This window comes from Brachyhypopomus gauderio, chromosome 18, assembly GCF_052324685.1.
Source record: "Brachyhypopomus gauderio isolate BG-103 chromosome 18, BGAUD_0.2, whole genome shotgun sequence".
Classification (NCBI taxonomy): domain Eukaryota; kingdom Metazoa; phylum Chordata; class Actinopteri; order Gymnotiformes; family Hypopomidae; genus Brachyhypopomus; species Brachyhypopomus gauderio.
This window is the reverse complement of record NC_135228.1, coordinates 1,800,897-1,816,487: the sequence shown is the minus strand read 5'-3', so window position 1 is coordinate 1,816,487 and position 15,591 is coordinate 1,800,897. Positions and strand designations below refer to the sequence as shown.

General features: G+C 40.3%; 1 protein-coding gene and 2 long non-coding RNA genes across 4 annotated transcripts in view; all 3 read left to right on the top strand.

The window, feature by feature from the left end:
* Positions 1–174: 174 nt before the first annotated feature.
* Positions 175–1,856, top strand: LOC143481783 (uncharacterized). Of its 2 annotated transcripts, XR_013122076.1 has the most exons (4): positions 175–274; positions 729–1,182; positions 1,523–1,598; positions 1,709–1,856. It is a non-coding gene; the product is annotated as an uncharacterized LOC143481783 (long non-coding RNA). The 2 variants fall into 2 exon arrangements; XR_013122075.1 differs by lacking the exon at positions 175–274 and having other exon boundaries at positions 501–1,182.
* A 94-nt stretch (positions 1,857–1,950) lies between these two features.
* On the top strand, positions 1,951–9,175 carry LOC143481767 (G2/M phase-specific E3 ubiquitin-protein ligase-like). The gene is made up of 9 exons (XM_076979915.1): positions 1,951–1,965; positions 2,095–2,151; positions 2,255–2,331; positions 5,864–6,069; positions 6,156–6,258; positions 6,356–6,518; positions 6,962–7,065; positions 7,286–7,430; positions 8,105–9,175. The coding sequence occupies exons 2-9, from the start codon at positions 2,149–2,151 to the stop codon at positions 8,240–8,242; spliced, it is 939 nt and encodes a 312-aa protein (XP_076836030.1). The 5' UTR covers positions 1,951–1,965; positions 2,095–2,148; the 3' UTR covers positions 8,243–9,175.
* A 2,200-nt stretch (positions 9,176–11,375) lies between these two features.
* Positions 11,376–15,591, top strand: part of LOC143481771 (uncharacterized) — an 89,265-nt gene continuing 85,049 nt past the window's right edge. Inside the window, exon 1 of the long non-coding RNA XR_013122066.1 lies at positions 11,376–11,449. This is a non-coding gene — a long non-coding RNA (uncharacterized LOC143481771). The remainder of the gene's footprint in view (positions 11,450–15,591) is intronic.

Sequence of the window (15,591 nt, the reverse complement as noted above, 5' to 3'; positions counted from 1 at the left end):
CGTAACACTGTGTGTGTTTTGTGAGAATACAACTACAAAATCTACAACTTATGCATACGACTAGAATTTTTACGGGTACGACCTCTTAGTTATGATTGCGAATCCAAAGGTGAGAAACGACTGTCAAAAATACGTCATTTGGGGCACAGCCGAAATGCATTGAGTACAAGAGCAATCGATTCGTCACAATGCGCATGCGTCCTCAGCCGCGTCCAGCTTTCAACTGTTGGCGGGTAGAAAGATGGCTGATGCAAGCAGCGGGAGCTCAAATCAGGTACAGCTTAAATTCTTTCCTCGTCTAAGCTAAATTGTTTTACAATTATTTGTTTCAAATAGTTTACGCTTTTGTTAGGTCTTCGTGGTTTAATATACTATGTGTCTCTCACAATCTTTAAGGGACAATGCTGTTATATGACGCGGGCTAACCGCAATGGTGCCCTTTGAGGTTCTCCTAGATACGATCTTTTAGTAGTAATGGGCTTCACGAATCACTTTTTACTGCTTCACTTCTTCCTTTTTGCTTTTCCCACCGCTACGACAATGTTGCTTTCTTATTCGTGTATGGCTTTAACGTTATGCTAGCTTCAAGATTATGGTTCACTCAAGCTAGGTTTAAACTTGACGCGTCGCAACGCGCGTCAAAAATGATGCAATCGCGGTGGCTCCGCACATGCTATTGGAGAAGACTTCATTCATCTGTTCTTGGTATGAAAATGTTTGTTTGTCAGGTCCCTTTAGCAGACATCATCAGCACTGCTCAAAATCTTGTTACAATACTGAGCAACAGTTTAAGCTCAGCAGGAAATGTCAGGCCAGCCAGGCAGGGTAGGGCAGATCCAGGTTGTGGACAGGGAGCACAGACAGAAAAGGCCCAGTCCAGTCACCGCAGCCAGTCAGTACAACAAGAAATGGCAAGGTATGCGACAGGCAAGTAGGCTGTTTTTGTGTTACTTTACAGTTCCAGTACTCTAACCCAGTCATGTTTTTAGGTCTTTTCCTGAGGTCAGGGGGAAAAGACGTTTTGCACCATATACACGTCAAAAGAAAAGCTTTTTGGTCAACTTTTTCCTACTTGACAAACAGCGTGGGAAAACTCCCAAAGGAGAACTAGAATTACGACTTATGCTGGCTGGACTTGGGAAACGATCATTAACTATAGATGAAAACATCACTCATTCAGAGGTATGATAGTATTTGCTACTTTCCCCAGTTTGCTGTCAAAATGAAATAAATGTAATGTAAAATATAACGTGGTATATTTCATACACATTTATTAACCACATTTTTTGTTAGACTATATGCTCTGCAAGACTGCTCCAGTATTGAGCATCACACTGAACCACACCACCAGTTAAGACGATCATAACACTATGCTGAGCAAACCTTTAATGAGATGCAGTCAGGCTGTTGAATTGGGAATATGTGATGTATGTAATTGATAACTGCATTGCATGTCTGTTATACCATATGTTAATATTTGTTCAAATTTCTAAATTGTGTAAACTCTTCTGTGTCACTCAAGTTGACAGATTTGCTTGTGAAAGCATATCCAAAGCTTACAAATATCTCTGGTGGCTGGTTATTGCACAAGTCTACAGGTAAGTGGGCTCCCTATAATTAATGCCGAATTCAAATGTGGCTGTTTTGTAGATCTCATATTTTTTTATTGAATGTTTATTAATAATTAAGATATTTTTTTCCATTTTAGGTGGAGGGGGACAACGCAAATTGCTTGTCGTTCATCCTGACTCAGATGGATACAGTGGGCAGCAGTTAAAAGCAATTAGTGGGAATGGCAAATGTATCATGTACATTGCTCCTTTACAAGAAGAATTTGACAGTGCTGCATTGCCACCAGAAGCAAAGGAATTTGAACAAATACCCAAAGCCCAGTGTACATCATGTAGAAAAATGTTTCCTCTTCAGGCTCTTCCAATCCATATCCAGGAATGCCAGAAGGAGCAGGTTGATTTGTGTATTTCATCTGACAATGCATGTTGAAGCTTAGTTAAATCTTTTTGGGTTATTTTTCGATCCCATGATTTAACATGTACAAAATATTAAATCAATTGGCTGTTAACGTTTCATCTGCAGGAAAACTGTACAGAAGAAGATTCAGTCTCAAATGACCTGGACATCCAGAGGGAGATGGTAAGACGTTTTGTACAAATGTCCTGATAAGTGTTTTAAAACTACAAAACTAAATTATAATATTGTTTCTTTTGTTGTTGTTTTGTTACAATTCTTTTGCCAGACTGCCGAGTGTCCGATGTGCAAAAAAGTATTTAATGTTGATGTCATTGAAGTACATGCATCTGACTGTGGATTACGGTAAAAACATGTCACCATTACCTTGATTTCATGACTGCGATCTATATATGTATATGAGTTCATTTTAATTTCCTCATATCAAAAGGAGCTTGCATCATAAAATGCTACTAAACTTTATAAATATATTTTGTTAACACTCTTATTCATTAAGGGGAGTTGTATTTTAGAATAGAATAGAATAGAATAAAACTTTATTGTTCTGCCGAAGCAGAAAATTTTTCTTTGGTTTCACCACCATACAACACAGCAACACCACAACCAAAGTAATAACGATAATCATAAGTACATAAAAACATAAAAACATACACAAACCTTAGAACAAATTAGTGTGAGTTGTTAATCTGTTTGATAGCATTAGGAACAAATGCTCCTTTATAGATCTTTTTTTTCACCAGAGGCATTCTATAACGCCGGCCTGAGGGGAGCACCTCAAACGCAGTATGAAGAGGATGTGTGGGGTCCCTAATTATTGCTACAGCTTTTCTAGACAAAGCTCTACTATAAAGGACGTCTAGTGACTTTTGTTGCTGGCCAATTATTTTCCCTGCTATCTTGATCGTTCTGGTCAATTTACTTTTATTTAGTTCTGTCAAATGTCCGTACCAGACTGAAATATTGAACACCAGAATGCTCTCTATCAAACTCACATATACCTTACAGAGAATTTTACTCTCAACCCCAAACTCCTTCAATTTCCTAATTAGGTATAATCTCTGACTGGCTTTCTTGCATACACTGTCAACATGATCTGCGAAACTCAGCTGATGATCCAGTTGTATTCCCAAATACCTGAAACACTTCACCCTCTCCACTGATTGGTTACACAGTATAAGTGGTGGAAGAGAGTTTGTTTGATGTAAAATAAGCTCCTTTGTTTTCCCAGCATTAATTGACAAGTAGCTAGATTTACACCACTGTTCTAACTTCAAGACCTGAGTAGAATAATCAGAATTATCATTATCCTTATAAAAAAGTCCAACTAGAGCCATATCATCAGCATATTTTATCAACCTAAGATTATTCTCCTGCAGTCTCATCTCATTAGTATACACGGAAAAGAGTAAAGGCGACAAAACACATCCTTGAGGTGCTCCTGTACTTAAAATAATCTCATCAGAAAGCATTCCCTTTATACACACTCTTTGTGGACGGTCCGTTAAAAAGTCCTTAATCCAGTGCACAAGGCCCCCATTCACACCAAGGTCCATAAGACGCTGTAAGAGTATGCATATCTGCATTGTATTAAAAGCTGACGTAAAATCTATAAATAATATGCGTGCGTAGGCCTTAGGCTTCTGTAAATGGCTAGCTACCATATTCTCCATGATGAGTGTGGCATCTTCAGTCCCCCTATGTGCTTTATAAGCAAATTGTAATGGATCAAAGTGGTTTCCTATGGATTAGATAAGATGATTACTGACAATTCTTTCCATAGACTTTGCCAATATAGAAGTCAAAGCAACTGGACGAAAATCATTCAGGTCTTTGACCCCTGGCTTTTTGGGAACTGGTCTGATGATAGATGTTTTCCATGTTCTAGGGACAGTACATGTATCTAATAAAAACTGAAACAACTTAGTTAGAACCGACCTTAACTGACTAGAACACACCTTAAGGACACGTCCACCGAGGCCATCTGGTCCAGATGCTTTATATAACCCAATCTTTGATAGAGAAGTACCAACCTCTCCCTCTGAAATTTGGATTGTAGAATGCTTGGGTACCTTGGCACATATGGCACTACTCTGATCCTTAGCCCCTGCAGTATCAAATCTACCGTAAAACTGATTAAAATCATTCACAACGGAAAGATTTCCCACAATATCATCTTGCATCTTAGGGGTCCTACCCATCATTATATTAAGTCCTTTCCAGGCAAGCCTTGGGTTCCCAGTACAAAACTGACTCTCAACCTTATCCTTAAAAGCCATTTTAGCCCTTTGTGTTTTTATTCTAAGCTCTTTCCTTTTGTTTTTAACCTCTTCAGTATCACCCCTGAGGAAAGCCATCTTTCTGGCATTAAGACACATCTTCAGGTCTTTAGTAAGCCAAGGCTTATTATTAGGAAAAATTTTGATTTGCCTTGTCTGGATTACCGACTCTTCACAAAACTTTATATATGAAGTAATACAGTCTGTTAATTCATGCGGGTCCTTGCACACATCAAAAAACATTTGCCAGTTCGTAGTTTCAAAGCAGCACATCAGCTTCTCTTCACTCTCCCTGTTCCACACCTGAATAGTCTTTACAGTGGGGGGCTCCTTTTTCACGCGTTGTCTGTACTTTGGCAGTAGATGAATTACGTTATGATCGGATCTTCCAATGGGTGGTCTACATACTGCCTTGTATGCGTCCACGATGTTACCATAACACAAATCAAGACTGCGAAATAAACACGTTGGACAATTGACGTATTGCTGCAAAGACGGGAGGTACGTTGCCAAAGATAATGTATTAAAATCCCCCATAATAAACACAGGTTGATCAGCTGATCGTGAGAGCGCAGTATTATAGCTGTCCGATATGCGCTCGGCTGCTTCCTTATTATTAGGACCCGGCACATATACCAAGATGATAGCTGCCCAAATTCGCGGGGTAAATAAAAAGGTCTAAACGAAACCACTAAAATCTCATAATCTTTTGAGCATATCTGTTCAAAAATCGTGTAATGTGACGCCCACCTTTTGTCCACCAGAATGCACAGTCCGCCGCCAATAGATTTTTGAGATTTTACCTTATCTCTGTCCGCCCTGATTACAATATATCCATCAACATCCACATCACGGTCCTGAATAAGCCACGTTTCTGTGAAGCAAATGAGGTTACTACGTCGAAACTCCTCTTCAAATTTCAAGCGCAGAGTTACTTCTTCCAGCTTGTTATTGAGGGATCTCACGTTTGATAAGGTAATTACCGGCAAGGGGTGCCGGCCTCCCCTCCTCCTCAAGCGGTTTCTGATTCCACCCCTGGAGCCTCGTTTTTTAGCCTTTTTCCTCCTCTTACACTTTATAAGGGAGCAGAAGGGCCAGCATATCCCAGGCTCCGGGCTGTTTTGCAAATTCCTCACAGAGAGCAAAAACTCCAGAGAATAAGTAATTCTGAGTGGTTGTATGGTCCTTAGGCCCGCACCTCCGAGCAACTCGGCGTCAATGTCTACATTGCCGGCATGGCCAAAAGGTGTCCAAATCAGCAGAACTGCCCAGGCAACAAAAGCGGCGAATAGATCCATAATAAAATATATATATATATATATATATATATGTATGTATGTAGATAAAAAATGAAAAAATACAAGAGACAGACCAATAACGCTGGTGAAGCCGGTGAAACCCAGGGTCAGCAGCAGAGCCGCGCCCCTTCCAGGAGAGAGCCTTTTTGTCTGTAGAACTGCAGAACATGGGGTTAGCATGTCGCATCACCCTATAGACTGCTTCCAGAGGTAAAACCACAAGTATCTTTTCAGAAGTATGTTGTCCATTATTCATTTAGTTACCTCTCTGCTGTCAGTATAACTTTCTTCCTTTTTTTTCAGTTCTGACGACATACTTAATTGGATTAGTGGCCAGGTGGAGGAAACCAACACATTTTCCATCTGTGTATCTCGAACTGACCTCTTCACCCGCGGCATGCAGCAGTGGCAACGTCAGAAGAAAACATCTCCTAAATGTAGACTAAGGGTTACCTTCTTTGGGGAAGCAGGCATTGACACTGGTGCCTTAAGCAAAGAGTTTCTAAAAGGTTTAGTAGGTGTTAAAAGTACACATTTTAAAGTAGACAATTTGTGAAATCACAGTTTTATAATTTATAATTTTGCTGTTTTCTAGAAATGCTTGCAGAGATTGAGAGAAAGCTCTTTGTCTGTAGTGCAGACAAAAAAGGAAAAAATCCTCTTTACTGTCTGAACAGTTTGGATCAAAACTACTTCAGGTGAGTCTAATCAGTAGTTCTGGTTATTTTATATGTATTGAGGAAATAACCTAAAATATATTTAAATACATTATACTATTTGATTTTATCTTATTAGGAGTGCTGGAGAAATCATGGCAGCTAGCTTGGCGCAAGGGGGACCTCCACCAGCCTTTATGCGCGAATGGTGCTTCAGATATCTCTGTTCTGGTGATTCTGACAGCATTCAGGTGTCAGCTACTGATGTCACTGATCGGGAACTGTCGCTTCTTATTGAGACGGTAAAAAAATTATGAAATCAGGCGGGTACTGAAAAGTAACTATGATTATGCACTTATTAGTCTACGAGTAAAGGTGTCTTCAGTTTCATTTGAAGTATTTTTTGTTTTGTTATTAGTTATATTGGGTTAATGTCTGTTTGGGTAATTTCTGCTCTTGTACTGTGATCCATGACACGTGACCGTGCAAAATAATTTCTCATATGTAACATTGAAACACTTACTAGTACACTATTCTGATATTGTGGATGTTACCGTCGTCTAATCCAGTGTACTCATTTCTCTAACAAATGTTTTCCTCATAATATTGTAATCATGTCTTTCCACTGTATATATTGACATTGCTGATTTAGGGGACCAGATCCACATTTTTGGACAACCTTATTTTGGACAGTCTTCTTAAGAAGTGGAAATTTAAATAATTCAATTCAATATTGTGTTTTCAGATTAGCAGTGCAACTGATGATGAGCTCGGTGAACATACTGATGAAATTCTAAACTGTGGATACACTGGAAGGGTGTCTGTAGAAAAGAAAGATCACATAATCAGGTATTTATTAGGTGTTTCTTTGTTGACTGCTGAAATGGTTACTACTTTTAACACAAAACACATGGACTACTTATGTGCAGTTACAGTTTCAAAACCACTATATTTACACTATATTTTCCCTGCTCCAACACTCACTCACTCAGTTAATTCAGGGATGTCAGGTTTTATAATTTTTTTTGCTGTTTTAAAAAAAATATGTGTATTTCTACTGTTTTTGAAGGGCCGTTATACTCCAATCAACCATGAGAGTCGTTCCGGTGCTTGATCAGCTTAGGAAAGGACTGCTGCTTTATGATCTTCTTAAGATAATGAACTTGTACCCAGAACTTTGTCTACCACTGTTTGTACCAGGAGATGATGACAAGGTAACTAATCCTTTACTATGGCATTTCTATTTAATTAGCATTAAAGGAATGGTTTCCAGCTCTAGGCATTGCTGATGTTCAGGTTAGAACTAAAGCTGCAGCACTATACTAACAGACACTAAAAGCCTAGTCACCTAAATCAAGACCAGGCATCTTTGTGAATTTCATCCACTATTCATGCAGTTTGAGAGGTGGGTTTTTATTATTATTTGCATTTGCATGTTTTTACAGGAACATTGTGGTCAGTTTTAGTGACTTCTAGTGTTTTGTTACCTCTAGTTCAAAACTAAGGGGACATCAAAATAATTGATTTTGTGACGCTGTGGTGCTGGAGGAAGCAGGAGGCACGACACGCGTCTTGCAGTGAACATTAAACGTTTAATCAAACACACAATCACGTAAAGTCCTGCACAAACGGAGCAAGCACGCTGACGCGATGCTTGCATGGGCATGAACTTTAGACAAAGACGAGCACTAGACACCGCGCTAACGCACATTAAATAGGTGAATTACACAGACCCACGTGACCTCGAGACAAGGCACAGGTGTAACCACGAACACGCTCACAAACAACCCACACCCACGGAAGTACAAACATGGACATAACGACACGCAGACAACATAGCGGCACGCCCACAGGGAAGGGTCCGGAACTGTTCCGTAACAGATTTTAGGTAGATGCAGCTTTTATTCTGGAGAAGTGCCACCCTGACTTCAGCGAGAAGGGATCCCTGAAATACAGCAAGGAAATTAACATTATGAACTTGTTCCAGGATTTCTTACAAGAACTTGAGGATCAAGGTATGTTTTAGCTTTTGTTAAAAAAAACAAAAACAAATCTCTATTCACCCTAACATGTTTTCAATCCTTTATGTAAGAACAAGGTGAACATGGAGAAATGTCCGTTGGCAAAATCATGCAGTGGATGACGGGCCAGGGACACACATATTTTCACTTCGGATTGGATTCTGATAACTAAATTTGGATATCTGCCAATACCAATACTATTCTTTCAAATTATACCAGCCACTTGATGATAGACCAAAGTATACTGGCACAGGAAGCACTTAAGTAGAAGTTGCACTACACCTAAAAAAATAGCCCTTACATTTATGAGGACATACATTATCATCTGTTATTATTACTGTTAACAAACTACACGTAAGCAGGATTTCAAGTTGGCCTTCAATATTTATTCACCTCAGCAACCCATAATGGGTAAAACATTATCTTAACAAAACAAACAAATGTGCAGCAGCACTATCTGAGATAACAACATAACTGTTAGGCAGGAGCACGCGAACGCGCATAAACCGTGTTGCGATATGCAGTGGTACGTGAACGCGCATACACCACGTAAGGTTGTTTCAAAACCCAAACGCCAAAACCACAAAACAAACAAATAACTGAGACCACCGCCAAAACAAATGCGGGAAAAGATACAAAAGAAAAATGTCTTCGTGAAGGAAGCATGAAGGAAAACTACCAACGGAAGAAAACAAAAATATACACGCGGAAATAAACTCAACGCGAGGTAAGTAGTGTGACGCGCGGCGAAGGAAGAGGCACAGGATCCCTGGCGGCGACAGACGTCACTTTTATTATCACAGATATTGCGCAATAGCACACTTAGAACATTTAAGCGGACACGGCAACGTGTAGACTTTAGACAACAATGAGCACAGGACACTGCGCGAGCTCACATTAAATAGACAAACCACATTAGCCCCACGTGACAAGACGAGCCACAGGTGAGACGGATTATCACAAGACATAACCACAACCACGTAGATCCACAGACGCAGACGATTGCACGTGGACAACGTAAACACACGCCCAAAAGGGAGAGGCCGGGGTCCTCAACGTGACAAGTAGCCTACAAAAATGCAGCACGCAAACAAAAGGAAACGCGGAAGTGATCAACGCGGAGTAAGTGACCAACAAAAGAAAAATAAAAAACAAAGAAACAAAAGAAACACGGAATAAGTCAACGCGAGGTAAGTTTAAAAAGGGAAACAAAAACCGCCGGGGGAAGAACCGGCTCACCAATCTGAACGGTGAAAAAACAAAAACTTCCCTAAATCATCAGTAAGAGTAACTAGAGATATAAACAGCGGGGGGAAACTTGAGAAAGACCCAAAAGGATGCAGAAGTGAACACACTAGAAAAACAGCAAAAGAGAAGAGAGAAGGGCAAAAAACAATGAGTGTATAGAACATTACCGGCTGACTGCTCGAGAGAAACAAACAACTCAGCCAAGAGACACTGCAGAAAGCCTCCCTAAGAAGGGAGCAAAACAGCTGCAGGTCATCTTTGCTGATTGCGTCTACGTGACGTAGATCGCGAGTGCCCTCTGGTGGTCATAGGCCGGGCAGTGCTGGGGCCTGCCCTGACAATAACAGTGATCAACCACTTTCACTTAAACATTAGCAGGTTCTTTTTGTGGATGATTAGCATTTCTGCCCACTCTGCTGTCAGGCGATTTCTCTTTTCTTCCACGATATTGGATGCTGTGCTGAAAAGTCTTTCGTTTTCCACACTGGTTGCAGGGGCACTCAGGAACTTTGTGGCAACTGCAGCAAGGAGGGGAAACCGAGCATGGTGGTTTGCCCAGTACTGAAAAGGGCTGTCTGCCTCACCTATAGTTGGTTCCTTTAAAAACATCTGCATTTGTGCGACCACAACCTGGGTACCTCCTTCAGGTTCATCATACTCCTCCAAAATTTTGTCATATTTTTGTCATATATTTTGTCATACGCCGTTCCAATCTCAAGACCCGCTGCGGCATTTTATGTGGCCCGTGATACCTTAATTTTTTACAATTGGGCTAATTGTAAAAAAAAAAAAAGTCAAATACGTGCAGCGAAAAAAAAAAAACTACATTTCCCACAATTGTTACCCGCGACGTGACTGCATCTAGACAAATATCCATGAAGAGGAAATCGATGCAGCTGTAAGAGTGTTTTAAGAAAGATATGAAAATGAATAAATGTTTCTGCTTCAAGGAGAAAAAACGGTATGTCTTGTGTTATGAAGCCGTGGCAGTTGTCAAAAAGTACAATCAACATCGACATTTTGAGACCAAACACGGAGCCAAGTCCTATGCCAAAATTGGGCATCAAGAAAAACAACAAATTGCCAAAGAATTAAAAGGCAAACTGCAATCGCAACACAACGTGTTCGCGAAAGACACAACCACAAACAATGTAGCAATAAAAGCAGCTTTGTTGTGACTGAAGAAATCGCCTGCGCTTCAAAGTCTTTTTCAGAGCGTGTTTGAAGCACAACTGCTATTTTCAGTTATTTGATATTTCAAGTTTTGAACAAAGTAAATGTCATATCTTTATTTTTCTTTTAGTTGGATAGTTTGAGGGATAGACGTTGAATAGACGAGAGAGCGCAGAGGGCCAAGCGCATCTCTGGCTGGCCGTCCTCCTCTGCGTCTCTGCGCTGTATGTACTTCTGCAGCGCTTCCGTCTTGCTCCACGGTCTGACCACCTGCTGCTGGATCCACTGGACGTAGCTGGATTAACAAAAAACCAATCGTGGGTGCAGCACGTTCCACTTTCAACATCCACTGCATGTCGTACATGAATGTAGCACGTACATCTCATCTCTACTCAGCCTGTGCAAATATACAAAATAATAAATCAGGTGAGAAATTGAGACACTATATGAAACTTGCAATTAAACTTGGAAAGCAAAGTCAGATCTTCTAGACTGAAGTGTGAGTGTGAGAACCTGCAGAGCTCATTTGTTGACATGAGCCCCAGTGTTGTCGACATACCAAGTTGGCACGATGTGCAACACTAAAGTATATATTGCTGCCTCAGTCAACATTTAAATAATCTACACATCTTGCAGATCCATGTACTGTAACTAAGCATCAATGGCATTATTTATCTTTCATCCTAGTTTGGGGACACATAAGTAGACAAAGTGGCAGGACACTTCAAGCAAGTCCTTCTGTCCTCAGGAACGATCTGATCTCATCCCAAACCAATGGACCATTCTGAAAAGTAGGTTGTACCAAAAGGCCTGAGATCAGTCAAATCCTACACCACCAGTGCCCTGATGTGCTCAGCTTGGTGGATCTTGTCCTCTCTCTCTCTCTCTCGTCTCTACTGCTATCAGAGAGGGATTTAAATGTGATGCTTGTTGAAAGTGACTGCACCGTACTGTATCTTCCCTCTCTGATCTCATGGTGGAGAGGGATCTCTAGCTGTCAACCCCCTCAACTTTGACCCCCCACCCCCTGCCATCCAGCTGTGGCATGACAACAGCATTACACCCAGGTGGCCTGGTTTCATGGAGAGGAGGAAGAAACAGGAAATAATCAGAATCTGATTCAGATGCAGATGCAGAAAGGTGATGTCGAAACCAATGCAATAATAAACAGAAAAAAAAACAAATAAACAAAGGACGTTTTGAAATAATCAATTTGCATGCGAGTAAATTGTATTTTTTTTAACAAAGACAACAGTGGCTGGTGGAAGAAAATGTTAATTTTCAAGACTGCTCACAGGCCACTAGTGTTTACTCGTGTGTGTGTGTGTGTGTGTGTGTGTGCGCGCGCGGATGTTCTCACTACATGGACGGCTTAAATACTGAGGACAAATTCCGATTGGGTAAAATCACAGTTTGCAAATTGGTCATTCAACACATGAACTTCCACATTAAGTTAGTTTACATGTCTTGCAGTTAATGTCTCACGTTATGTAACATTACCAATTCTGTTTTTCAGAATGTTATTTCATGTGAAACACCATAACTATTTGGTGCTGGTCACCTTTACTGGTCAGTGCCACATTCCTGAGAGTTTATCTGGTCTCTTATGCACTTGTGTGGGTCACACGGAAATACTCATGCAAAATAAAAATAATCACTCTGCAAGATGCCTTGTATGTGCACCATTAGTCCATCAAACTGAAATGATAAAAGCTGCTTTGAATTTGGGAAATGAGCTTCTGGATTTAGTGTTTGAGGTCATGATGCCCGAAGTGAGGAAATATGAAGCCAAATTGCATTATTATCAATCTCAACCATTTCCTGTATTTGGTCTGATGCTGGTGTTGGATGTAATTTCTAAGTAATGTTTTCATAATCGTTTTTCATAAGGTCACCATCATGCTTACGAAACCTGAAGGGTTCTCGATGTACAAGGCAAGAGTTTTTTCTTGCACCAGGTTCTACACTTGAATAGTTATATATGATACTAACAATAGCCTACTTTAAATAGTAAAAGAGTCTATATGAACCGACAGTCTCTTTATATACACTAGCAAAACCATTTAAAAAGAGTTTGCAGAATGTAGAATCATTGCCAAGTAAAACGAAGCAACATGTGCCATTTTAATTTGAAAGCTTGAAAGATTATTTTATTAAATTATAACGCGCATGCACTGACGAATTCCAACAGGATTCCATCAACTAGTGTTTAGAGGACACCTGGGGCCAGTCTGAACGTCCTCGAGCCCCCGGGGTGCGAAAAAAACACCGTCGCGAGCCACAGACATCGCGCTTGGTTAGCGCGTGACAGCAGCACCAGCCCAACCGTGGAGGACTGGACAAGTTTTTCCATGAGTAGCGCCACATCCAAACGTCTCAACACGCACGCAGTTTGGAGCAAAACCAAAATGAAGCGGTACGTACAAATATAAACCTCACTTTCAGAACTCAAAACATAACCACAGAACGACCATACCAAGCCAAAAACACAATCTATTATCTCGGACGCAGCCCGCCAGCTGTTACGAACCAAACATAAATCTATCTAATAATATGGAGCCAGTTGTCTAGCTAAACGCACAAAGCACACTAGCCTCCTCATAACGTGATGCGCACCCGGAGACAACTGCCCCGATGTTGATATTTAAAAGTAATAATATAGTTGAAAACATTTTAAGGATATTTCATTGCAAATGGCAAATTTGATTTGTCAGTTACTTTACTAATTTATGTTTCTATTGGTTTGTCTCCTGGGCCAGTTGGTGACACTCCAGCAGTAACCAGTCATTTCACAGACTGTTGTGCTAATTTTTAAATTTTCTGTATGATACTGTTGTATGTTCACAAAATGACTTGTTTAACAGAACAATTTAAACACAAGGCCTCAGGCATGTTTTCAGTCGGTCTCTGTCGCCCCCTGCCGGTCAGACATGCAGCGGTAGTTTGTATGTGCACACATGCGCGACTGGAAGTTTGTTTACAATGATCAGAAACAAAGTGACCCATGGGATGCCACCAAGGATTTGGTGTCCTATTAAATGACTTCACATTAGGAAAAAAATAGCTAATATTCTAATTATCTTTAGGGTCCTTTTCAGTTACATGGCCCTACAATCATCCTTATGGCACCACTGGAGATTCCCATCATGTAAGAGAAATACTGACATGCTCGTGAAAACACTACAGTCCTTAAGAGTCTTTAATAAAGTGTGAGAAAAACACCATGCAACCAGCAGAAATATGAATCCGATGTGTCATGAATATTTAGAGAAAGTTTATAAAGCAACAGTTAAAGCAGCCAATTTAAAGAGTCAGGTAGTATTCACAGATGTCAAAGGAATCCTGAACGTTATTTAATGTATAGGTATTTATTGTTTGTTCATTTTTTAGCATCAGAGATACTGTGTGAATAACTTCACAGTTAAACAAAAAAATCAGCATAGCAGTATTGGCCAAATAAGATGCTTTTTATGGAATAGTTCCTCTTAACCACCACTAGATGGAGCCAAATACTTACGTGTGCTTGCATTTGCACTGTAATGGTCCAAGATAAAAAGTGCATGCAGTTATTTTGAAAAATCTTGTAATGATTTAATGTGGGCTGCCACCACTAAAGAGAATATGTCCCTGTCTGCAAGATTAAATTAATACAATGAAATAGAACATGGAACAGTTTGTAAACTCAATTTCTACATGGAGGAGTACTTTATGCTCAAGACTGTCTGATTATTCCCGTGTCTGATTATTGCCATGATTTGGAAATTAGATTGAAGTGTACAGGACAACCCTGATTAGTAGATGGGAAAGTATGATAAGTGTATGTGTGTGTCAGTGGTGCGTGTGGAGTAATTTAGCTTATGAAATACATTCTTATTAAGCCTGATCACTCCCAGTACAAACACACAGATCCATTCGTGATTACTGCAGTGGTCTCCCAGTAAAAACGCACAGATTTATGGGAATTTCCTGCTACCGCATCCTTTATCTATTCCACTATTACATACGTTTGCTTCCAGTCAACATTCAAATGTTACTTTTATTAAAAAAAAAAAAAAATTGTCACCAACACACCTGAACCATATTGTTAATAAATGAATAATGATGTTTTATTTAAAGGTGTGTGTTTGCTACAATTGAACAAGAGCAAACCAAATATTTCATCTCAGGGTTAGGGTTATGAGCCCACATTAAGAGTCCTTTTGTAATGTAATGTAATGTGCCATATTTGTGATTTTCACCCCAATCAAAATTTGTCCTCTACATTTACCAATCTGTGCAGTGAAAACACACACACACACAGTAGTGATCACTAGGAGGCTATAGTGCACACGTCCCCAGAGCGGTGGGCAGCCCTGGCCCGGCGCCTGGGGATCAGTTGGGGTTAAGTGCCTTGCTCAAGGGCATTTCACTTTTGCAACTGTTAAAACTGGTAAAAACACAAATCGTGCAAACATTCAAGTCATGACCCTAGCAACCAGGCATGAGGTCATCCCCCTAAAATCCAGATACAAAGTCATAACAACAGTCTACACAGACTAAACAAAATAGTTTTCCCCTGAATCAGCTTAGCAGAAACCTGCTAGTTGAGGTTCAAACATTTTTGCAGTCCTCAAAAACAGCCACAATCACACAGAGATCACAGTACATTAAAGGCAACGTCTGTTGAAATCCTCACAATTTCACACCGTAGCTGGTCTGCATGAAAGGGAAATAGCCATCTCGCAGGACAAGTAAGTCTTGGGAGAAATTAGATCTTGAGGTCTGTCTCAAGCCTCCTAGAGGCAGACAGGGGTACAACAGCCTCCCTGACCTGAAAGACTGCTAACATATTCCATTTCAGCTTTGTATACTCCTTCACACTCATCTTGTTGCTTATTTCCTGTATCAAGTTTGGAGTCTTTCTAGGTCTTCAGTTCTTCTTGAGGCGCTGTGC

Excerpts from the sequence above, each read along its gene's own strand:
- LOC143481767 (XM_076979915.1), top strand. Across the intron at positions 6,070-6,155 it reads AAGCAAAGAGTTTCTAAAAG|AAATGCTTGCAGAGATTGAG; the intron begins GTTTAGTAGGTG and ends GCTGTTTTCTAG. Across the intron at positions 7,066-7,285 it reads AAGAAAGATCACATAATCAG|GGCCGTTATACTCCAATCAA; the intron begins GTATTTATTAGG and ends CTGTTTTTGAAG.